Source organism: Aythya ferina, assembly GCF_964211825.1.
Source record: "Aythya ferina genome assembly, chromosome: 1".
Lineage (NCBI taxonomy): Eukaryota > Metazoa > Chordata > Aves > Anseriformes > Anatidae > Aythya > Aythya ferina.
This window is the reverse complement of record NC_140296.1, coordinates 81966562-81992441: the sequence shown is the minus strand read 5'-3', so window position 1 is coordinate 81992441 and position 25880 is coordinate 81966562. Positions and strand designations below refer to the sequence as shown.

The following is a 25880-nucleotide window of genomic DNA, read 5'->3' as shown; positions in this document are numbered from 1 at the left end:
CAATTACATCATAAGTGCTATGATGAGCATTTTGATGCTTGCATCTATTTAATTTTGGCAAGTCCTTGATTGCAGCCTTTTGTATGGAGGCAGTTCCTGGTGCTTAAAAGCTGCAGCTAGGAATTGTGATAGACAGTAAATCTAACTGATTTTGAGTTGGGAACAATAGCTGTAATGAAGATTTGCATTTTTAAAGGCAAGTAATTAACACCAGTATTAGCTTCTTCCTCTAGCTAAAAAAGTCAAGCTCAACTACCTTTTGCTGAACTTTTGTTGGATTTTGTATTTCTTTCGCTTTGCTGACAAGTATAAAGCATGCAGATCAGCTTCTGCCCAGGTACTATTTTGTCTATTGCTCATAGAAATGGTTAGTGTGTGAGAGAGACGCAGGACAAATCAGCAGATGTGCTAGGAATCAACAAAATACGTAGTTTATTTCAGAACCAGATAGGGGGTATTCACATTACAAACCTGGGCCTTCCTCTGTTTTGTAAAACAAAATTACACTCTCACAGGGCAAGAAGAATTTCTCTTCCATAGTTTCTTCAAGTTATATTTTGCATAAATGTTTAACTAATATATACAGTGCCAAAAATGGAAGCGGCTTAGTTATCCCTTATGTTCTCCCAGTCTTATGACATAGAAATCCAATGAAGCATGCACCTCGATCCAATTATTACAATTTTATAAACATTGCCAAATATGAAATAGATTATGATTATTATTCTAGACAGAGTACTAAATCACATGGTTTTGAACAGCTTAAAAGCCATCTACTGCCCAAAAGGCTGTATTCTTATTTCTCACTATGTTGTTTGATTCTTGTGGATAACATTTCTTGAGCTGAAATCTTCTTTAGCTTTTCTACCAGGCTCAGTAACTGTTAGTAGTAACACTGAAGAATGATTTACTCAAGTATTCTCTGGGCCAAATCCTGCGGTTTCTAATTAAGATTTATTTGGTACTTCATCAGACAAAATGATGAAGAGCTTCCCATGAGCTTTCAGTGGTCTTTGCATTTAGAAACGCCTGCATATAGGCCACTTTGTAGGATGCAGAGCCGCTAATGTGAAGAGCTCACCAAGGAGTATGCCAAGTTAAGAAGCAAAGCTAAGAATGAACATTTGAGATGCCAGTGTGGGATGGGAAACAAAGCCTCTCCTAGTTTTGTTTATGACGCACAGCTCTTGATAGCTGGAAATTTCAGTTCTCTCTGGTAAAGTCCTTTACCAGTCCATGAGTAAAAGGAAGCATTCCTTAATACTTAACCATTGCCGTCTGGAAAAGAAACACTGGGACATTTTCACAGAAACTGTGTTTGTTGGTGTAGTCATTTAAGCCATAAACCACGCTCCATCAGCCTAATGCCTTATCTCACCCTTGTGGATGACTCAGTACAGTATTTAGAACAAAATTAATCTGACCATGAATTCACCCTGTCCTGACTCTTCAGGGATTCCTAAAACAGGATTAAATCAGACTCCTTCAATCTGCAGCATTAGGATGAGTCTTCTCCACACCATCCTAAAAATGACCATGCTCATGTTGAGTATAGAGACAATGTCTTAACTACATGGTGTTATACTAGGCAGTTGTTTTGACAGCTATTGCAAAGCTCCTAGGTTGAAGGATACTATGCAGCAATCTTCTAGGTCTGAATGAAGATTGCTGATTTAAAAGTTAAAAATTTAGATTGAGTTTTTCTACTGTAAGGATTTATTTGAATTATGCCTATGGTTTCAAAGGGAAAATTACTGTATTCATTGTTTTAATGCAATAGTATATTATCTTTCCATGTATTTAAATTAGATATTGTCATTAGTTTTAACAGTTAGTTTATAAGAAGATACATTGTACTATTGAAATTAATCCCAGTTGTAGGGGAAAGAGTAATAAAAGAATATTGCCATACAAAAGAATATTGCTAAAGTTGTTGCAACATCAATTTCTAGAATTCCACATTTATTTCCTACAGAAATACTCAGACCTATTATTAAAATATATGCACATAATTAAAACTACGACAAAAAAAAAAAAAAAAAAGAGTTCATTAGAATTCAGAAATATGCCAGCATGTTTTTGTTTTTTTTTTTCTGCATTGTCCTGAAGCCTAACAAAAAGGTGAAAAAACAGCAAGAGTAGTTCCCAACCTAAACTCTAGAAGGAGAAACTGAAAACTAATAAGGTAAAGATAAAAAATATGATAGGTCTGATATTAAATAACTTCTAAAGATTACAGAAAAGTAAAATGAAACTAAGGCAACACTACTTAAACATCCTGAGGAAAACCACAGGGCTGAAACAATCTGTATCTTTTTGGAATTATTTCTTGTGTATGTTCTTCCTTGCTATAAATATTTAGAGCCTTTCATTGCTCTTAAATGTGCCTTTTTTTTTTTTTTTAAGATTACTACCACAATTCCATTTTGCTTAGGAGACAAAGGTAGACAAAGGTTTAAAAGCCCAGGAGATGCAAAGTGGTTAAAAAAGGTGGAGCTCCTCTCATCTTCCACCAGCAGAGGACTGGGGCCCCGGGTAGTTAAATAAAGAAGGAGAGTCAAAAAGAAAGTTATGTTCTTAGGAAGAGTCTCTGCTTGCTGCTACTTTGCCAGTCCAAACTAAACTGCAATCCCTTTTTTCAAAATGTATGTAAAGTATGTAATGTATACATCAAAAAATATTCGTTGTGGGCAAGGTAAATTCTGCCACAACCTCACAGGTACATGGAAAACAACAGATAACTAAGTCAGAGCACTCTCATGTTCAAAATTGGTTCATTTACACACCGACTTCTTCACTTCAGCTTGAAGAGACATTAGGGGGCAGGCCAAGAGAGAAAAATAAAAACATGGGAGTGATGGATCAGCAGCCAGCCCATCTCTCACTGACATCACTGCTTCTCAGCCTTACCACTGGAGTTAAGGTCATCTCTGCACTGTGGTCCAGTATGAAAACGGAAAACCATTCAACAGGGCAACTCTGCCAAAATCTTGCAAATCCTTGCTTTATACCACATCTGCTCTGTGACAACAGAGTGCAGTTACTTCAGACCCTTTATTTCCTTTCTTCTTCCTGGATATGAGTACCTATATCTGCTACAAAGGTGGTGGATATTTAAAACAGCAATCTCATGGCCAAATAGATGAAATAAACATAACTACTTCACTTCAGACCTAACAAGTGAGTCAGCAGTCAGAGTCTATTTCCCCTGCTGAAGTCAGAAAACAAATTATGTTGACAGTGTGCCTGTAATGGTGATGCCATCACTGTGAGAGGAGTTATTTTCAGTCTGCACAGCACTAGTAGAGGAGAAGCAAACATGAGAAAAGGGAAGATGAACTTTCTCTCATGCCTGCTCCTAATATATTTGCTTGTACACCCACTCCTTCAGAGTAGTTTTTTTTTCAATTGTCATTATGTGCCTAAAAGTACACATGCATTTTTCAAAGACTTGCAATTGAATATGATTTATGTATTTATTTATTTATTTTTAGGGAGCTACATATACCTCAGGCTTAGAGCAATTTCATCTTTGTATTAAATGGGAACACCTCCTTCAAGTACTTCAGAATTTCTAAATAAAACTGGGAAGAGCTTAAACTGTTTGCCAAAATGTACAAAACTGACCTTATTTAGGGTCTCTCAGTCTTTAGATACCCACTGTGTCAGCCCTGAAGGACAACACAGAACGTGGTTCTACATCTGCCAAAATCTCTCTCCAAAATGCACTCACTGCTTTTAAAGTGGAGGTGGAAAGGCTTCTGCTTTTTGACAGTACTAAAGCCATGCTTTGAAGAGTTTACTGTCTAACTTTGGAAAAATACAGTTTCTGGGACAGCAGTTGAAAGACACTGTTGAGCTGGATACAAGAAAACTTGAGGGAATTTGGGGAAAAGCAGGGCTTTTTACGTGAGAGGCCTGAAGCACAGAGTGACATAAAAAATGCATGAGGCTGAGAAACACAAGAGACAAAGCAGGAAAGAAGGATATGAAACCATGAAAAAGGTAAAGGATAAAATAACTGCAGTAAGCCAGGGACAGAATTCTGCTGGGCCACAGAGCTGAACCTGGATAAGGAGCAGAAAGAAGTGAAGGGGCAAGAAAATGACAAGAGAGATCAGAGGAGCCTGGCTTTGTTGGTGAGTGATGAGAAATGAGGAGAGCCTTGCAACAACAGGACTGCAATTTCTGGCAGCAGCAATAGGCAGGAAATGCTGAATTGCAAATACACAGCTCGTGAAGGCACACGACTTAATGAGAAGCTGATGACTTGACAATGAGGATTAGAGAGGTTTCTTGTATGGCAGGTGGGAAGTTATTAAAAGAAAGAGTTTGGGTGGGAAAAGGGGAAACAGTTTTGGACACACTGCATGCAATGAGGTGAGAATAAGGATGACTGGACAAGGAAAGAGTAACGTGCTATGTGAGGAAATAGATGTGCACAAGGTGGGTGGGTGAACAGGGAGAGCAGGTTATCTGCTTCTTCTGCGAAGTGCCAACTTGGGGCTGCCTATGAGGGATGAAGAATACCTCAAGAGGAACGCAAGAGTGAAGTTAAGAGAACCAGAACTGTACTCAGAAGATAAAACAGGAGAAATTTGCAGAGGATTAAGAGGACTGAGAAAAGGCAGTCAGAGCTGGCTGGAAGGAAATTAGTGACAGATTTCCTGCTTGTCTCCAAGGAAAAATAAACCCAGTGTGGAATGTAACCCTTTAAACAAGAGCATTGGTGTGTCACTAATGTAAAAGGAGTTTTTGTGGACTAAAGTGGACAAATTTTGTAATATAGACAAGTGGTTCTTTTAAGGAGCTCATAAAGGATCTCTTTGTCTTTAGAAACTATTAAAACAAAAAAAATAAATCTGTAGCAATGACATTAATAATTAAAGAATCCTTGCAACAGGCTAATTCAGCGCTCTCTGGAGATGGCCATCTTATTGCAATTTGCAGTCTCTCTTAACCAACGTCATTAGTAGTGGTTCTAGAAAGCACAAAGGAACGAGACACTGAAATACTGCAGGAACACTGTCAACACTGATCAAAGCCCTTGTCGTAGTTTTTATTCAACTAGGGCAAGCAGCTCATTTGTGCACAGCACAGAGACATTCATTCGGCTAAAGCAGGCAAAATAACGTCATTCCTTCCTGAAAATGGTGATTTTTATTTTTTTTTTAAATAGCTTCTTTGAAGCCAGACAAAGTTTCATTTTTGCTACAAGTGAATCGGTAGGGGAGGAATATGATCCTGACAACCTGCTTAATCCCTTCTACTGTCTGTGGTGATTTAATACCAAAGACTCTATTAACTTGTAGGCCCACTGATGGCTGAAAATTTGCTTCTTACTGCAAACATTTAGCTGAAGCCACTGGACATTTTATCTGGTTGTAATTGATTTAATGAGACACTGAATGGATGTTTGCTTCATTAATCTTGTATCAAGTAGCCCTAAAAAACAAAACATTGGCACATCTCTACAACTGCTTAGAGCTTCTCTATGGTTTATCACTGTTAACACATCAGCATTTCCAGTTTCCTGTGATTCACTAAATACTGACACAAAAATTCGTATATAGAATTACCTGGCTATTAATTTTCAAGGCACAACTGATCCTTACACGATCTCTAGAATTGTTTTGTGCTTTCTCCTCTTCCCTGTTTAAACAGCCCTCACCTATTCTCAGCATCCCTTTTCTGTTTCCTCCTACATATTGCTCTACCTTCGTTTTCACTTACTGGAATGATCAACAAGTCAAAAAACTTCCACAGCCTCCCCTCCTCTACCTGAAATATCTTGTGTGATCTAGGAGTAGGTCAAGTCCATACCACTTATTAGCTTAAGCACACCGTAACTCAAAACCTTTTACAGCTCAAACAGCACAGACTTTATAGTTTCTGACTCATCTGTTGCATGCATACATTTTTGCAACACCGCAGCTCCAAATAAGGGACCACATCAAAAAACGCAGCAATCAGCTGCTCTGCAACACTGCATAAATGTTGATGTCTCTTCATCTTGCTACTCCTTTTGGCAAGGCAGTGATGCTGGAGCAAGTCTTTGCTCCATCAGAAAGGGCAAAGTGGGTCAACACAGCAGGGACAAAGTGTGTAACCCATGAGGGGGACAAGGATGTTTCAGACAATATGCTTCTCTTCAGTCCTTCCAGAAATCGAGATGATTTCCATCACATTCATTCCTCTCTTTCAGTAAACTCTGGTTTTGGGTGATGGAAATGAGTACTCACTGTGGGACTGCCTCATCACGAGGTCCTGAAGCTACTGCTGGAGGTCTAAAATGTCCATATTCAGAGTAGGCATCTGCCCTTTACATCAGTAAATCACCCACGGGGCCCATGATCCTGCTGGAAGGAGAAGTGCCTGCACTGTTTGGAGTTTGCCAGCCCCTAGTTGGGTTGTGAGTAGTGAAAAAACACTTCAGGGTAAGTCAGTCATCAGTGACATTTCTTATTCACAGAAGACACATCAACTAGGTATGGGAGTGAATCAGTCACATTTCTGAATTACAGTGAGGCCAGGGCTCACAGCAGGAGCTCCCAGGTGCAAGGGAACAGGAGACACCATAGAAGCAGGTGGGAAAAATACTACGTACCGTACACCAGGTACAATGACAACCCCTGGTGATTTACATTTGATGACACTACAGGTCTTATTTTTGTACTGGAGAGGATTTATGGACAAGGTGTCTGGCTACAGACCTGGGCCCCCCTCAGAAAGGCACTGCTTGGTTTTCTACAGGGAAAAAGACAAGGCACAACTGTGAGATGCTGGTGAAAGAGTGAGTGAACCATCCAGAGAAAGCACGCAGACCTTTTACTGTTGCAAAGAAACAGGGGTAGCAAACTGTATGTGTATGTCTGATCACTTTAACAGGAGATATTCCAGAAGAGATTAGCAGACTGCTGGGAATGAGAATCAGGTGTTGTTCAACATGATAAAGGATAGATGTTAGCTCAGTCAGGAGAACCCTTTTGTGTATAATTAAGGGGCAGGAAAGAGAAAATAAAGCTTTCTGGATCTAAAAGGGATTCTTGGCTAAGAGACACTGGATAATCTATAAAAGGAAGTGAAGAGTTAGATCGTTAGAGCAGATGATTTGGTGGGTAGCTTTTGAAGAGAGCCAGTAACGGGGGAGGATATTAAGACAATTTAACTGGGAGCGGGCTATAGCACAAAATCAGGAAATGGAGGTAGCAATGTTACAACACAGAAGAGCTGGATAAACTGTGCTTTTCTTGTCAGTAGCCTCTTTAAATCAGACCTAATTTGATAACAATAACAGAAGGATATGTGATCCTTAAACTCCTAGGTCTGGGGGAGGAGGGAGATGGGCAGTGTATGTACAGCATTGTGGCCTCCCTGGGCCTAGTGTGTTTTATAGCAGTGACTTGTGAGGCTGACAAGTTTGTTACTGTTATACTAGCCTTGTATAAACACAATGGAGTCTCATATTCTACTTCCATCAACTTTGTATCTTTTTGCTTGTGAACAGCTACCCTATGTAATATGTAACCCAGCAGAACCCTGACCCACAGAGACTGATCCTTGTTTATACTGTACCATTTCCTTTCTGTGTCAAAATACCACCATCTGGAATTCGGGTATTCTTCTCGACGTCCCACCATAACAGGGTGGTAACTTGAACTCAATATTTGATAGCAGGTTTCCATGCAAGACTTTGAAGCTCAGCAAAAGCCTTCTCATATTCTGCGGTGAACAGGATAAGCATTGTCACTCGGAAGATAAATCTGAGCTATCCATATGTACAGAAACGCTAAAATGAGAACATATGTTGGAGACAGGTAATGAGACCGTATTTTATTGAATTCCACATTTCCACTCAGGATATAGAAACCACAGGCACAATATTTCCTGCTAGTCCTGTAACCGCAGATAAAACTCAGATCAGCAATACCATGAAGTCTGATCCATTATGCTTTACTCTTGTGATACCGGTGTACTGTGATATAAACATACATATATATGCATACACAGACAAGCTAGAGTTTTAAGTGGTGAATCAGATACCACATCCCTAATATAGGTAGGATTTAGAAGTATTCTTATTGGCATTATTGTATCTTCTACTACATTTGCAGGATCAGGACTTCAAAGAAAAGCCTGCCAGAGGAAATTGTAGGAAATGTTTGCATTCCAGTACGATTCCATCATCCAGGGGCCTGTAACAGTGAAAGCACCCTTCAGCAGATTTTTTTTTATTTTTTTTTTTTGCAAGGCCAGGTCAGGTCTCTATCCACAATAGTTGTTCACTTCAGTTTTTCCCTTTTTAATTCTGTTATAACTCTCTGTAACCCTGGTTTACATAGATGATTCTATACATATGGGGGCAGACTACACGACTTCTGGTGCCTCTGCTACAGCAACTCACACCAGCTGGGAACTTCTTTCAGCACTTTATTTCTCTCCCTGGTCTTCATCAGCTCTCCAAACATCAATGAAACCATGCTTTCAATATCCCAATGAGGTTAAGGAGACGTTCCTTATATTTGCATCCAAAGCACAGAGCAACCAGTTCTAATTACCACTAAGGCTTCCTTATTCTATTCCGGCAGGATGTATTTACTCTTCCCCAATCAAGGCCTCTTCACTCTTTTGAAAACATCATTAAGAAAGATTACGCGTCCTTAGATGAATCTCATCTATATTAAGTGACTTACCAAATTACACAATTGTCCTTTGTGATCTGCTAGGAACTGAATTCAGGTGTCCCGAGAGCAAGAGACTCTGCCTCTGCTAGCTAAACAAACAAATTGTACTGATTTTCTCTTTAACTCCTCTGATGTTTTTTACATGTAAATTTGAAGAGTAACTTCTGTGTATTTTTGTGCATTAAATTCAAATTATATGCCTCAGTACTATGATCATAATACCTACAACTGAATTTCAATTTGCACTTTCAGAACGCATTTACCCTTTCATATTCTACTCACTGTAATCAGAACATACTGCACAATAATTCACACCTAATACACTACACCTATATGAGTGTGGAATTTGTGTTTTTTGTTGCCATAATTTCAGTTTGCTATGCAGTTCCCTCCCTTTTCTTCGTATTTTAAAAATGGAAGTTCTAGCTTCCAATTACTACTCTTATAGCAATATTAGCAAACTAAACCTTTTTTATACTTACTAATTGTTCTTCTGGTGGTATGACTATGGTGATTTACTAACTTTGCCAAGAATTTTGCCTTAAATACAAAGAGGAAGTAGATGCATTAGATGCCACTGCAAATAAGCGAAGTTCCCCAATTTCTATGACTCACAAGTAGTATCTCCCCTTTCAATATGGTTTGATTTTAGATTTGCTAGAATATATATAACAAAAAAAAAAAAAAAGTGCAGCTTGTGAAGCTCACTTAATTCATATGTTGACAGGTTAACAAGATTTTATACAGTACTGTAATTTCAGTGCCATATGCTACTTCTTCCTAATGAATGTGATCACTTTTTCAGGTGCAATGCATGTATAACATCTGTGTGGATGCAAAATTATTGCAACCACTTATGCAAAGGTGAAACCAACCCTTGCTGAGTCTGGTGACAGAGTTAATAGCAGACTACATTCAAGTGGTGATAGCTGTGCTTAGAGGAAATTAAGTTAAAAGGAAAGGTCTGCTGCCATGGGTGAAACAAAGATCTTGCTTTGGCCTGAGAGAACAGGAATGAAACACAGGAGCTGCTGTCTCGAGGCAAAATACCTTCAGTATCTTACTTCTCACTGTGAGGACAATCCAACTCTGAGTCTAGCAAGATCTGAAAGACGGAATGCCCTACATCTCCCAGAGATTAACTGGTATGTTTCTCTTCCCCGTGGAGAAAATTTCAAGACAGTTTTTTTGCCCTCAAGTCTGTTCTTGCAAGGTAGCCCCTATTAAGATCCAAATGCAACTTCTTCCCTTATAAAATTTAAATGCGTGGTGTGATAATACTCAACCCCCGCAAACAATGAAATGGCATAATTCTGCCTACCCTCTGCATTTCTGTGCCTGAGAAAAGGTCAGATTTCTACTGTTTGCAGTCCTCTTATATGCTACCACATAAGATCTTTGCCCTTGTTTTTTCTGGATTGGATGACTGCATACATGGAAAGACAGAAAATGACCAACATACAAAAATTCAGAGTAACACCTGAAATGTAACACCTAATCTCCTTCTAAAAAGAGTTTCAAATTCAAATAAGTAATTCAGAACAGGTACCTATGGCAGGAAAGGAACAGACAAATATGAAAGGAAAAGAGGAGATCATGGAAACTTTAATTTAGAGGAAAAAAATCTCCACATAAAGAGGGATTGCTTGAATTATGTTAAACAAAAGCTTTGTTAATATCTTTTTCTGTTTTGGTTGCCACCTTCCAGGTGACCAGATTCTTTTCTCTAACAGCAAGTCTCAGATGTATGTACCTGACTGTGTAGTTGATGCAGGTACGAAACAATTAGAGTAAAGTGAGATATGCCTCTAAAGGAACAGAAATTGTGTTTCCAGAAGGATGTAGGGAAACCTTTTTTTCTTCATGGACTTTTACATGGATTCAAAAATCCTTATTTCCTTATTTGTGTGTCAAATGCTGTATGGCTGCTGTGAATATGAGCTTTCTATTCAAAGTTCCAGAAGCCACCTTGAGACTAAAGTGACCTGGTGCTAATGAAACGACCAAAAAAAAGAAAAAAAAAAAAAAGTCACTCCTTGCTGTTAGGCTAAGCTTGAAGGCTGCCAAGCATGACTTAATTGTCCAGTTTTTTGTTACCTCGCTCTAAATTTTAAACAAACAACTGGCCAGTTTTACAAATTGCCCGTGTTTTTGAAGGAAGCCATCCTGAATTCTCTTCAACCTTTAACTCAAATTTCAGTAGGGTTGTAAGTTTTTTGTTTGTTTTGGTTTTATTTGTTTTGGGGTTGATTTTAGTTGTTTTGTTGTTGCTTTGCTGTGGTGGTGGTTTTGTTTGGTTTTTTTGCTTGAGGACAGCGGAGAAGACAAAAACGGTAGAATTAGATTTTACCTAGATCTACTCCCCGGTCTAACTCACCACGTGGCAGCACAAGTAATTGCACCACTTCAAAAGGGAGGGTGATGCAAGTGAACAGGCAGTGAGCAAGGGGAGGGCACAGCTGCTTCTCCTGGCAGTAGCGAAGGCTTAAAGGGATCGTTCAACTCTGACCTTTTACTCCAGACATGAAAGCCTCTCAGCTGAAGCCTGATTCACCATGAGCAACTCCTCATCTACTCCTTCGTACCTCTTTGTAGACAGATATTTACGCTCACATAAATATAAAGTGGGATGAAAAAAATGCTACCCAGCAGAAACGGAAGTAGCCTGTGTTCACCACAATGACGTGTGCGTGGATAGGACATGCATTTGTGCACACACAAACAAACAGATTTTTAACTACCAGCACTCTAGCCGTGCCACACACACACACCAGAAAAAGGAAAAAAAAAAAAAAATTTACCTGCTATCAAAGTTGGAACAGCACAAGTTACCTGTAAAATCTGGACATGCTTTGGTACAGCGGGGGCTGTTCAAAATGATGTATCCCTCTCAAACACTGCTCTGAAAACTCTGGCTTTGATAACAAGATGCTTGACATCCGTACCCCTCCTCAGTCGCTGGTCTAATGTTTCAAGGATTCTTCTGCGTCAGCCAAACTATCTGATGTTGCAAAAGGGTGGGTGTTTATTACAGCGCTTAACATCTTAAGAGAACCGTATGAGGCTGCATACATTTCTGAATCTCAGTATATGTTTAAGTCAAGTGTTTGTGTACTAGCTAGCAGCTGAGGATGAAAAGGAGTAAAATAGGCACTCCTTTCAGAACCTGTGGGGCTTTTTGACAGCTTTATCTTCACGTCTCATGGCCTGCAGAAATATGACTTATCTGCTCTGAGCTAACTCTTACTCACACAGCCCAACCGCCGCTCCAACGGCGTTGATTTAAGAGCAGATTTCTGCATCTTAATTCCTTCCCCTCTTTGCCTAATGGTCCTCTGCACAGCGCTACGTCTCCCTCGCTTGCCCCCAGCACCTCCATCCCCTCTTCTGTTTACACAGACAAACTTTTAGCCTGCCCCCCACCACACACTCCCCCGACTCATTTCCCTGAGCAGCGCCAGCCCTCGGCGGGGCTTTCTGACAGCCCTGCGGGTCACGGCTCGGCTCGAACCGCGCTTAGCGGAGGTGACGGGCACAACCCTACAGAGGCACGGACTTCGGGGAGCCCCAGCCCGGCTGCTTAACGGGCGGGGGACCGGCGGGGACGACCTAAAACCTCCGGCGAGCCCCTCCGCCGCCTCTCTCCCGGCACCTGCGGGGGCCGCCCCGCGGCGGGGCGCGCAGGCGCCGCTGGGCGGGCAGGTAGGGGCCGGGCGCCATGTTGTGAGCGGAAGCCGTGCCCGGGCGGCTGGGCCGGGGGGAGGGCGGAAGCGCGGCCCCGCCTGGCGGCGGGGAGGGACGGAGGGACAGCGGCTGCGGGCACCGCTCGCTCGCCCCCGCCGCCGCCGCTACCGGAGCCAGAGCCGGAGCCAGAGCCGGCCGGGGCGTCCCGCGCCCTGCCGTAGGGCTCTCCGCCCCCGGAGCGCGGAGGCTGCGGGAGCGGCGCGGGGAAGATGCCCCTGGCTCAGCTGGCGGACCCCTGGCAGAAGATGGCTGTGGACAGCGCGGCCGAGAGCGGCGCGGAGGTACGGGGCGGGGGGGGTGGAAAGTTGCGGGATGGGGGCCGGGAGCCGGCCCGCGCTGCCCCCCTCCGGGGCTCCGCGCTGCTCCCGGCCCGCGCTCTCCCTCCCTCCCTCCCTCCCCTTCCGCCCCCTGCCCCGGCGGGGAGCGACCTGCGGCCCTTTTGTTCCTCCTCAGGGGCTGGGGGCGGCTGCGGAGGGCCGAGAGGGGCCGGGGTCTGCCCCCCACCCCCCCGGTGCCCGTCCCACCCCGCGGGGTGGCGAGCGGGCGGGCGGGCTGCGTGCGCTCGGCGGCGGCGGCTGCGGGGAGCGTCCCCGGCAGGGAAGGCAGCGCCGTGCGGTTTCCTGCCCTTGTTAGGCAGTGCCTGCTCGCCGCCTGCCCCGCGATCATGTGAGCCGGGAGCCCGGGGGGTGCCCGCGGCTCCTTTGTGCTCTTTGTGCCCCCAGCGGGAGCCCACGGGGCTGGAGGCGCGGTGGCCGTGCTCGCCCTGCGGTCCCCCGGCTGCCCGCGGCGTTTCTGTGCGGGCTGATCGGGCTCGCACCTGGAAGGAAAGAGCCTCCCCTGACAGGGCAGCTTCCACCGGGCTCCGCTCCAGCTGACACGCAGCCAGCAGGCTCCGAGTGATGCCCAGCGTGAAGCCTGTGGGCTCAGGCCAGCCCCCGGCGATTAGTCCGAGGCTAGGACTTACTCCTTAGGTGAGCAGGGCGGCGAGGGAGGCCGATGTAAAGTTTCCGCGCTCTCGGAGGTATTTGTCCTTCTGGTGCTTGTCTGCTCCGAGTGACCGCAGCTCTGGGAGTCGAAGGAATCCGCAGTTCTCATCTGACAGAGCGAGCAGACCTTTAAGTTGCTGCCAGCTGCTGGGGCTGCCCGCACGGAGTTGTGAAGCGGCTCGGTGACTGCTCCTTCTGAAGGGAGAGCAGCTACAGCAGTAGAGTGGTGCTTGGGGGAAGGTGGTGGGTAGAGGTGTTTCTGAAAGACTGCTTAGGCTGAGGGTTTAGAGGAAAGATCTTCACTGCTGCTTCAGACATCCACCACACTTACCACCTGTGCTTGATATAAGTAATAATTTCTGGCTTTATATGCCAGAAAGGCAGCAAAATAGATTGCTCCATTTGAAATGTGTGTACACGCATGATCAATTACACTTTGTTACTTGCTTTTTTAATATACTTCAGAACATGGTTTGTTTTTAAACCGCTGCCATGAACTTCTTGAAAAAAGTGTATTCCCTCTTCCTAAATACATTAACACTTAAAAAATATCGACACGTGTCTACGGTAGTTTATAAGACGCCTAAAAATTCTCCAGGATCACTAACAAAACGTGGGACAGCAACTGAACTGACTGGTTTGCACCGTAAGGTGCTAGTCCAGAATAGATGACCAGCTCTTGAAAAGACCAGGCTACACCTATAAAACTGTTTTAAACAAACCTCGAAAGGAAGAGTGAGGCTTAGAAAGGTTGCTTACTTGAAATTGTGTTTTTAAGAGGAGATGTTCCGGTGAAAAGAGATATCTGTCAAATACATAAACAAATGACCTAAATACATAACTTAGAATTTCAATTTACATGTGTTGTGTTTATCCATAGTGTAGCAGTCTCATAATTACAGACCCTGTCCTGCAAGAGTGTCCTTAGGCAAAAATATTTTATACGTCCTCCTGGAAGCTCATTGTGATTTTAGTCATAGGTTGATAGTAGTAATGCCTTTAGCTGTAATAGTGAGGTAAAGAGTTTCCGCTAACGTTTCAAATGTGCTGACACAGCTCTTGTAACACCATCTTATCCACGTGGAATTATGAATTATTGAGCTTTAAAACTCAGCTCAGACACTTCCTTTGTCTTAACAACTCTCTGGAGTTTTATATTGGATTTTTTTTTTTAATTTGCTTCCCAGTGAAGCCCCGTATTCAGTTGTATGCCACTACCACTGAGGGGGTGATTTGCTGTGATAAGTGAGCAAATTCAGTAGGAGGAATACAGTACCTTTAACTAGTATTAGTTTTTCAGACAGCGTAGTTAACCATCAACAGCTGTTGCAACTGAGGTGTACAGGACAGCAGATCTGTAAAACGTGGTCCTTCTTAAGATATAATGCAAACAGTTCTTTAGATAAGATACGGATTTCTAGTTTTCAGAACTCAGTTGCAGGATTTCTGTTTCAACAGTTACAAATAGTTTGGTGATTTACAATGCATCTCTGACAGTGTTTTCAATGTGTAAACTTGTTGAACAATGTAATTTAAAGGAAATATATTAAGTATTGTGGGATTTTTTTTAACATTTCTTGTTTTAAATCAGAGCACCTTGAAAGCCCAAAGAATTATACCGTCTTTTATTGACTCAGGGCTGACTCAAGATCTATAACAAGCACAGGTTTGTTTTTCATGGTGAAAATGTGCCTGTTTTTTCAAGCCATCTGCTTTCAAGCAAATTAAGTATTGATGATTTGAATTTGTATTTGGATGTCTGAATAAGTAGCCTGAACCTCTGATCTGTACTCCCAGCTATGCATATTAATGTCGACTGGAGGAGAATGAATACAGTTACAGCAGCCAAGTTTTGGACACCAGTATGTTGAAAGAGTTGGCCATGATAAGGAGATATCGCTTGCTAGGCATCCAGGGAAGCATTTGTGCCATCTATCTTTAGGAGTTTTAATTTAGGTGCTCTAAATTGGCTGTGGAGAAAGTTCAGTTTTTTCCGCTGCCCTCTATAGAGGATTTATCATCACCTATTTAGGTACCTAAATAGAAGGTGTGAATTCTCTTTCTCAGAAATCCTTGTTTTTAGCTCCTGTATCCAGAATTTTATGAATCTTACACAAGACAATAGGTGCGAGCATTTAAGGGTCAAGTTGCTGCTTAAAAGAATCCAGCACGATGTAATTTTGGCTTTGTAATTCAGTTCTGATGTCAGTGTGACATTTCTTAAGTCGATGTATAGCTCTGGCCTGGACTCTGAAGTTCATCGGGTTTCTTGCTGCTGAGGCCAAGCAATCATCTGCTGGTTGTGATCCCCTCTGTACACCCTGTGCTGGTGTGTGTGCAATCAGTGCTAGACTTGTGCTCCACCACAACGGAGGCTGGATTTACAGTAAATTCTCGTGCAGTCCAGACAGACAAACAGCTGGAATGCTGAAGCAGGATCACCTAAAGGGGCTGGTCTGTGTGCGTTTTGGAGGCCATTCGTCATCTCTCCCTTGCAGTAAGAATTCCCAGCAGTGTACTCACAGCACTCAGCTATCGCTTCTGATGCAGGGCTGGTGTCCGTACGGTGGGTTCTGAGGTGTGGTGGTATTTTTTTCAGATCTGTCAAGTGAAATTTTCTTACTGTGTGTCAGAAGTGGCAAATGGCAGTATAATTCTCATCTAAATAAGCAGTTTACCCAGTATTCAGCAAACTACTGTGATAGAGACGCAGATAGCAGTTGCTATATATATGTAAATACTGACTTGAAAAACATACTATCTGCATGAAAGATATTTAGGTGTTTTTTCAGCCCTTCAGATCCTTAATGGCATGATTTTTACCTGTAGAATTTTTCAGTTTAGCAAATTACTGCTAAATGTGGCGTGGTAGAGATATTTTGCTGTTGGATGGGTGGGACAGGAGGGGGCAGCTGCTTTGCTCAGCACCTCCACGCAGTGCTGCATGTTGGTTTCCTCGTGGAAGCTTTGATTTCTCAAATTGCTCTCTAAGTTTTCCTAGGGCATTGGCAGCTCTTAGCTCACAATTGTTTTTTCCGTTGTCGTGTACATAATATTTCTTGCCACAGTTGGGCATTTAACGCGCAGTAGATGGAAGCTGGCTGACGTGCTTGAAGGGTCATACTAATTGTAGTCGTTTTCCATTCACAGTGCTTCACTTAGATTTACAATGATAGACAGACTAAGGTGGACATTGCATTATCTCTGCATATCAAAAAATATTAGCTTTATGAGTTGATTGATCCTGGGAACTGGCCAAGTTACCAACTTTAAGAACTCGTGCAATACACTGGTTTTGTTATTAAGATATAATTCATTGCAGTATTTCAATAGTAAAACACTTAAGCAGCTCTTCAGGCAACAGCAAAACCTTGTGGCTGTTTGTTTCCATTGTAGTGACTTCTCGTGGGGAAATAATTTAACCAGTAAAACTGGAGACGTTTCTCTTCAGGGAATTTTTATGTTTAGGCCAACTAAAGTGGTTAATTATTGCAAGTATTGTGCTAGATACTTGCATGCATGATGCCATGCTACTTATTCTCTCCTTACACTTGGAAATAAAACAAAACTCCTCATCCATTGGAGGGGGGGGGGGGGGGGGGGAGTCCTGTTTAACAGATGGGAAAATGAGGTGCAACATCTTAGTGACTCTGTCTAGTGTAATTCCTGGGGTCTGTTCTAGATCTAGGAGATGAGCGCTGGTTTCCAGGGACCCACTCCAGCGGCTCAACCACAAAGTTACTGCTAGCTGTTCTTATCAGTAACAGATACCATATGCTCCCTTTGATGCAAGGAACCCCCTGTGGTATGCTTAATGCTCTGCTTAACTCTTTTTGGAGGATATGTTCTCTCTTTTTTTCTTTTTTTTTTTTTTTTTTTTTTTTAATTTGAGTGACACAATTGGATCGTGTAAAAAGTAGCGTGTGTCTCCTAAATGACATTATCATCATCTAAGTCTGTTTTCTGACGTAACTTTGAAGGTTCCAGGTCTTTTATTAACATTTAATTTCAAGCATTAACTTACTGGAACAGTTTGTGTTTACTGTATGCAGAAGATGTGAGGCATTGGTTTTCTGTCATGCTTTTAAGTGTCCAGCAAATCATAGCTTTGAAAAATGCCTTTTGTTCTTCCTGAAGCCAAACTTGTTTGTCCCGAAGGCTCAGAAGTTAGTGGTTTCTTGATGTAATTAGATCACGATTAATATTATTTATGTTATTTCTTATAACTTGGTTGCCAAATTAGTTACTGTTAGAACTCAGACTCGCACGTTAATTTCTTTCACTCACAGAGGAGTATTCCTTCTCCTGTCCTCCAGCATTGCTCCACAGGCACCTTGGAAATCCATGATTTTAGGAAGTAGTGAAGTCGTTCCACACCTTAGTCTGTCTTCTAGAGTCTATTAAAATGGCTAAGTGACAAAATGAGCAGAAATGGGTGATGCTTTCCCTGACATCAACTAAATTTCAGCCTCTGACATTAATCATAAGAGACCATAATAAGCCCACTCTTCCCTTGGGAAGGAGCCAGGCAGGCATGGGGGGCTTTGGTGGGCCCTGCTGTGCAGCAGGCTGTGATGCAAAGTGTTTCTGCTTCCTGGTGCGACTACAGACTGCAGTGGGACCGTGTGCTGGAGGTGCTTGGGGCACTGGTAGCAGCAGGGAAGGGGTTCATGCTGTTTTCCTGCGTGTGGCAGTGGTCTGGATGTATTGACGTCAGTGATTTCTGCCTGCTTATCTCTTCCTTTTTGAAGCAGATGAACAGATAATAGGTGGTGTGTGTTTTACTAATGCTGCTGAACCTCTGTGTTATGGGTAATAATTTGTCTCCCATGTAGGTAGGGAACTAAATGAAAATCACTCATCCCTCTTTTATTTCCTCTCCTGAGCAACTGAACATACGTAATTTGGAGCTTGTTTTAGCTATAGAAAGCAGTTGGCCTGGACAGAGGTTTTATGATACTATATGTTTGGCATCTTGGATAATGCCATGCAACTTGCCTGGCTTGAAGCTGAGTTAATTCAGGGAATTAAAGTCACTGAAAGCTGCAAACTCTTTTTTAGTTCTCTTTTGTCACCTAGCTTGGCACAGGGCTGGCCAAATGCCAAGGGCAATTTAGTAGGAAAGGGACTGCTTTTTTGTGGCAGCTAGGCCACAGTCATACTCGAGTCGTATTTGTACTCTGTACTTCTGAGTCATGAGATAAGTGGCACTGTAAAGTAGATAAAGTTCAGGTTAAAGTTGTCCAAGTATCATAACTTTAGGAAGTTATTGGGCTCCATACCCAAATAATGTCTGTTAATGGCTTGTGTCTGAGCTTGCTTGCCTGCAGAAAGGCAAGTGGTGGAAGTCCTGCCGCTGCTCCTAACGCTCAGCAAAAAATCAGTCACCTCAGTCAATAAAGTTTATAGGGAATTATGTGCAGTTAATGGAAGTTGAAGTCGCAGAGTTTTATGTAAAAAAGTACTAGCAGTATTTTTTTCATAAAAATAAGCACTTGCGCGTTTTTGTTTTTGTGGAAATTAAAGAAGTTTTTTCAACTCCTTTGTACTATTTTTAACAGTATATGCAAAATACATTGAATGTATACGATGAGACAACAGCTAAAGAAAATCTGAGATGATAGCTCACATAATTAGCCTTATTCAGGTTAGGATTAAGGTAAGTGCTTTGGATGTGTGTGGTTCCCTAGCAGGGGAGTTAGGGCATGAGTCAATTCAGGTTCTGTTAAGGCCCTAGATTTTAGTTAAGAACTAAAATTAATCTTCAGTAAAGAAGTCTTTACAATCTAAGAAGGAGTTACACATAAACATCTTGAGTGATGTTTTAGGAATAGCTGATCACGCTTTGGTGCGCTGAGATAGGTTGGATGACCTCTCAAGGTCCCCTCAGTCTATTTTCAACTATTTTTCTGTGGACCTAAGAATTTTTTCTCAGAGTTTCTAAGCATTACTGCTTAGAATAGCAAGTTTAAGCATGTGCAGCTTGAAAGGCTTTTACTGAATATAGTTCCATGCAGTGCCTTCTTTTACCAGCAGCAAATTTGTTATGAACGTTTCAGAGGGAACACCGCATTTTGTGCTGCTTTGAGACAAGCCGGAAGCTTTGTTACAGCTTCACTCGGGTCAGGGATTGCAGGGTTCTTGAACTGTGTTTGCCAGTTGAGTCCCCTGAAAACACCAGAGAGCAAAAGGTCTTGGATCTGCGTATGATCAATGTTTTATTGGATAAATGATACAGAAAATAGATTTAGAAACATTTATTTTTGGTATCTTAAACTTGGTTTTCAGAAGGTTTAGAGGAAATAAAAAGTTTTCATTAAATTCTGTAACTGGCGAATAGTTGTTGGGTAAGTTTGAAGGTTTTGGTAGGTAAAAACTAGGAATTACCTGGGAGAATCTTCAGACATTCAGGTAACTTACCTAAATTCTCCTTCCAAAGAGTAATTAGATTATCACCTACGTCACATACTAGCCTTTTATAGTTTCTAACTACTGATTTTTACACCATGTGATTCAGACCTCTTATCTTGTCTGCTTATTTACGCACTTAAAATGTCATCCTGCATTGATTTACAGTTCGTAAGTCTTTATTTGTACACTTGTAAACTCTAAGTCTATAGCACTTTTGTTTTACAACATCTTAATTAGTGTGTATAGTTCTGCTAAAAGGCACCAATTACATGGAATATTCAGTAGTCATATAATATGCTGAAGTCCACTAGTAGTAGACTGGTTACTGATTTATATGCTCAAGCCTAATATTAATCATTAGGGAATACTAAGATTAATGGAAGAAAAACTGTACCAAAAGCAATAACTGCTGTTATTTTCATAAGGGTATTTAAAACAACTGACAAATGGAGTTGGGAGGAAAAAGTTAAAATGTTTGGCAGAGAGGCTACTTAAGCATCCTAAAATAATCTAGCAATAGTCTAAACACAGAACAAAGATGCTCTGGGGAAGGAAGAGGTTATGTGTTGGTGTTTAATATTCAACAAGCTTCATGGTCAAACACACATTCTTCAGGAAGAAAATAATAAAATCTATTAAAACTGTATGTAAAAACATCCAGATCAGAGAAGTCCATATTAACAAAACTTTGATTTGCAAGGGCAATGTAAGAATGGTGATACCAAACTAAATCTATAAACTTTAAGTGTATACTAAGTGTATATTGTCTGTAACAATACTGATGAAAATAATAGGAAAAAATAGGAGAAGTGAGCACTACAGGACACAAATGTTTTGTCTATTTAATATTTCAGTTAGTGATTTAGATACTTGTAAAGAACTGTGTAGTGGGAATGATGGGTACCTAACATTATTATTAAATAAAGTATACTGTGCTAAATTGCAAATGCCAAATTGCAGTTACAGATGCTCTTTCAGGTATTTTACGTATGAGATTACAAACATAGATCCAGTGCCAATCAGTTGAATGTACCTGTTTTATTGTGCAGATGCCCAAGTTTGTACTGTTGCAAACTTGATTATAACTAAAAGAAAAATTACAAGTCCCATTAGGACTGTTGATCAATATACAGTTGTAGTGTAGAGTGCAGGCTATCCCATGCTTCTCAAAAGTGTTTAATTGATTGTGAGCTAGATGTGGACTGCATTTCTGGATGTACTCACTTATTACAAAGGGTTTACTATGGTTATGTCTTCTCAATATCAGTCCCCAAACCTATGCTGCCACTTGTTGCCTCTTCATCTCTTCCAGCACAGTTATTTATGGGCATGTAGTCAAGAGTAAAATGGTCTGAATTTAACACACACACACAATTAAACACACACACACACACAAAATTAAACTGCTTACTTGCCCTGCAAACTCAGGTGTAAGAATTTCAGTTTCAAACCTGTAGCCTTTGGTTGTTAGAAATACTGAAGGTTGACATTCATATACCAACTGGCTATTGCAGGTTCTCTAAGGATTGTCTGCTTTATGCCTGGTCAGGGAACCTGAAGGATCTCCTTTGTGTTCCTGTCTACATGCCTTCAGGAAAATTGCTGGAACCTAACTGTGTTTAAGTATTCTACCAACTTAATGAAATGTGGCAACAGGTTTAAAAGCTTTGGGGAATGAAATTTACCTCCAACAAAAGGGCTGTTTCCACTGGAAGTTAGAATAGGAAATTGTATTGTAGTGGACTGGATAGCATTTTATAGATTACCTTTATAAGGGGTGTGTGTCCTCACTTCAGTGGTGTAATGTGAATGCTGACATGTTTAGGTGATAAGTAGAAGTTTTTTGTAGACCTTTTATATTGTTTTTATTACAGTTCTCTTGTGCTGTCATCTGAAATACCTGTTACTCACTGCTTTTGGAGTTAGGGTACTGGAAATAACCAGATATTTGGTCTATTCTGCTTGCTTGGCATCCCTGCTACAGCAACGGTGCAGCTGAAGAATAATCAAGGTCTAGAGTCTTTTGAAATAAATCAATCTGTGCATGTAAAAGATGCATTCAGCCTTCTCTTACCCTGTATTCTTCAGACTATTATATCTAGTCCCAGTCTGTTATCTCATTGAGACGTGTCCTTGGCTCTAATTAAATACTAGAGCAAGTTCAGCCTAGCAAGAGGGAACTTATTTCATTCACTCACCTCTTAAGCATGCTGCTGATTTTGTTCCTCAAAGTGTTTAAATATTGTCACTTCCAATGTGAACTTTTTGGCTTTACATCTTAACTCTTCAGAAATGCAGTACAGTTTGTGGACCTTCTGAATACACAGCTGCTTTCTATTTAGTAGTATCTCAACTAACAACAACAAACCATAAATCACATCTACATATTCTTCTTTACCTTACATGGCTCAGGCTGTTCCAAGCAAAACTGGTTCTACCATCCAGTGATTCCTTAGCATAATCATTGTTTGGGGAGACTTGTTTAAAAAGATCTTGCTAATCTGGTGATCTGGCTCAGACACGGCTGCATAGCATACATGCTGACTTCTTGAGTTTGTTCGTGCTGCCAGCAAGCGTGTTTGGAATCCATTTATTGAATTCATGTGAAAAGTAACTGAAAGCAATGCAGGATTAGACAGGGAAACCAGATTGTACAACCCAGTTTATCTGTGATGCGAAAACTTTCTGCTTTTTGTTTCTTCTGGTAGACTGATGTTGAAGTCAGTGGGGTTACAGATTAGAGCTGTCTCAAAAAGCAGTTGATCTCAATTTTTTTTGTCTTCAAAGAGAGGTTTGTCTCAAGTTTCTTGAAAGTGTTCCACTTTCAACTATTTTATAGTTGCCTTAAAATAGTAAAAGTGAGATCTTAAGGCTTAATGTTTAGTAACGTCTTACTTAACCTGCAGTTAATGTACATTATTTTTCAGTGGAATGACTGTTGTAGCAGAAGTCACTGTTTCTGCATGTGGAGTCAGTTTAGAGCAGATGGCTTTGATACACAAGTTGCCCTAGTTTAGGCCCCCGAGTTTAGCCATCATTAGTTGTCAGGACATTATAAACTCCTCCTTTCAGGCTGAAATCAATTGTCTTGTTCTGCTGTTTTTCTGCTTGTGTGTTTGTGTTTTTTTTTTTGTTTGTTTTTTTTTCCTATTGACAAGATCCTCTGGAAGCTATCTTGTGGCATGAATAGAGTATAGAGATACGTAGCTAAAATGCAAATGCTAATTTAACTTTAATGTATGCTATAGATTTGAGAAAAGGGAAAGTCTGTGACTTGATAGAAACGGCATATGTATAAACAATTATGCTTCCTTGTAAACAAGCTTTATTGGAAACGCTCGTTTCTGTAACTTAGATAAGCTGGTGTTCTTACGGTCTTCTGTTTGATAATTTCATTTTTTTGTGTATCTTAAAGAAGAATAATACAATCTCTGCTATTATACTCTAAGCAGAAGATATTACAGAAGGGGAAGCTTAGGTTCTTTGGAACATTGTCTTAGCAAATAACCCCTAACTGTACAATTAGAAGATATATTCTGACTGCTCTTAACTGCAAATTTAATAAAAATAGTAACCTGTAGTAACCTGTGAAAGTAACTTGTAACCTCTGTGGTAACATGTGAAGCTGTTTTTTACTACTCCTTCCTTCATGGAAACATGGTGTCTAACCAGAAGACTCTAAAATCTTCCCAAAGTCAGTTCAGATGAGAAAATGGCAGTGTTATCATGTGAGCTCTGCACTGGAGACAGAATCAGCTGGGCCCTCTCCTTTCCTCCCATTAAAAGAAAAAAAAAAAAAAAAGCCTGTGATATATTTGGGCAATCCATAATTCTCGTAATCTAGCTTTATCCAGTTGTATCTTTCAGCAAAAAATGCACAGGGAAAAACTTGTTAGGAAGCTGGTAATCGTCATTTGGTATGTTTGGCATATCTGAAGGCTGCAATTCGTAAGTTGCTGAGGTTTAATCTGTTTTTTTCATAGAAAATATTCTCCTCCAGCCACTTGCAAGCCAGAAGACTGTGTTGATCAGCAGCTGTTACAGCAGAACACAAGGAAGGTTCCACCCAAGAAGTCTGTTGAAAAACGGAACTGTGGGAAGGAACTTGCAGGACGAAACTCAAATCTCTGAACCCTGCTTAGCAGCTTTTCGTAGCTTTCTGGCATTTAGAAAATATGTGTCCATGTAACTTTTTCAGTAGATAAAGTTCTGTGAAAATAGATTAATTAGGCTTTGTGTTCTTTGGGAAAACAATGCAAAAATGGAAAAAACTTTGCCTCCACTGGTACTGGAGGACACGGCTATTTGGGGTGTTTTTTCATTTGTTTCAAAAAGAACGTTAAATTTTGTAAAACTTTAAGAGCAAGCGAAGATTTAAAGCCCCAGGTGATATTCTTTACCACACCTTAGGAAACATATTTTTCCTTACAGCTTGCTAATATACATATCACTCTAAGTCTTTCTGGGAAAAAATGCCACTGAGAGATTCCCCAAGTAGTAACCACTGCCAAGGAAAAGAAAGCATTTGTTAACCAAGAAGGCATTTAGGCTTTTTCACATTTGAAAGCTTTTTAGAATGGTCTTTAGGAATGTACTAAAAGTAGTGAGTGGACTGTTTTGTTAGCCAGCAACTGTAAGCATTTGTAGTTTTTTATAAGTATATAGTGTAGTTATAAATGTTCTTGTAGTACTCATGGCAGAGTAAGGACTGACTGTTGCCACACAAGGTACTAGTCTAAAAAAGAACCTGTTTATCTGTTCTTTGATGTGGCTTTTTGCTGCTCAGTCTCTATTGGATTTATTTGCTTTTGAAGAGGTTGTAGTAATAGAAAATAATCTCTAGCTTTGTAGTAGTCAGACTTAAAATGCCAAGTTGTTTTACATGTTTCTTACTGTGACTTCATCCGATTCGGTCATACATAAGGATCAGAGTGGCATGGCACCATGTGCCAGCCATAGGCAGCCTTTTGTGCCCACTTCCAATGAATCATTTTTTTGTTTTGTTTGACAATATGTTGAAGAGAACTCTTGACCCTATAGAGGAACATGCTGTATAAGCCCATCGGCAATGTGTATTTCTGTAGCTGGATTCAGCACCTCTATTAACTTGCTGTGTCTGTTTTTTACAGAATGGACAGCAAATTGTGGATGAACCTATGGGAGAAGATGATATCAACCCACAAACTGTGAGTAAAAGATGGTTGTAATAAAGATAGTACTGTATTTTGGCACACTGGTATCACAGTTTGCAGGCACTGTTGTTTAGGCTTACTTGACAAGAAGCTTACTTAAGCCAATTTAGGATCCTGATACTTTTAAGAGTTCTTTATCACTGGCTCTTGTCTGATGTGGTATCCTACTGTTTGTTCTGATGAACTTTCATGCTTTCCATACTATTTTTAGTATGAGGTAGAAAGCACAAAACTGAATATGGTAGAAATTATAATTGGACTGGGGAGTGAGAAGTCTTGAAAGTAAAATGTGGCTACGTAGAGCATTCCTGAACAAGGAGGGAGGTTGAGTTCCTCTGTTCTTATCCTTGCAAACCTTAAAACTGGTGGTTCTTTTTTTTTTTTTTTTATTGCTCACTTTTTCCTAGTGCCAGTGAGCAAAGCACTTCATTGCCTTCTGTTAGTCTCATCAGTGCATAGGTGAAAATATTCTACATCTGTGAGTTCCAGAGTGTGCTTTATTAATAGTTAAGATTTCAGTTGTGGTCATGTCACAACAAATGATTCTCTCATGGTTAAATTCCACGTAGATTCCATTGCAGATGCATGTGTGTTTACTATATGAAATCTGATTCTTTCAGAGTGACGGCATATACCATAGCTTCTCCCCGTCTAGTTTGCTATGTAAGGTGTACAGCAGCTCTCACCTTTGTTTTTTCTGTACTGTTGGGAGATTTTTTGGCAGTGTTTGCCTATGCTGTTTCATTGTTAGTGTTGGTCATTTCTTATTTTCTTTCTTGACCTGTGCGAAACTAGAATATTTGCATAATAAGTCTTTATTAACCTGGAAGATTTTCTGCATCCTTTCCACATAGATTATTAGG

At 40.9% G+C, this 25880-nt stretch overlaps 1 protein-coding gene and 1 long non-coding RNA gene across 3 annotated transcripts in view; one reads left to right on the top strand and one right to left on the bottom strand.

Annotated features, from left to right (window-relative positions):
• Positions 1–13579, bottom strand: part of LOC311444325 — a 70821-nt gene extending 57242 nt beyond the window's left edge. Inside the window, exon 1 of the long non-coding RNA XR_014697817.1 lies at positions 13393–13579. This is a non-coding gene — a long non-coding RNA (uncharacterized lncRNA). The remainder of the gene's footprint in view (positions 1–13392) is intronic.
• Positions 12484–25880, top strand: part of RPS6KA3 (ribosomal protein S6 kinase A3) — a 72763-nt gene continuing 59366 nt past the window's right edge. For both annotated transcript variants that reach the window (XM_084535372.1, XM_084535371.1), the window contains exons 1-2: positions 12484–12709; positions 24955–25011. In XM_084535372.1, coding sequence (XP_084391498.1) covers positions 12638–12709; positions 24955–25011 — 129 coding nt within the window. In that variant the 5' untranslated portion in view covers positions 12484–12637. The remainder of the gene's footprint in view (positions 12710–24954; positions 25012–25880) is intronic.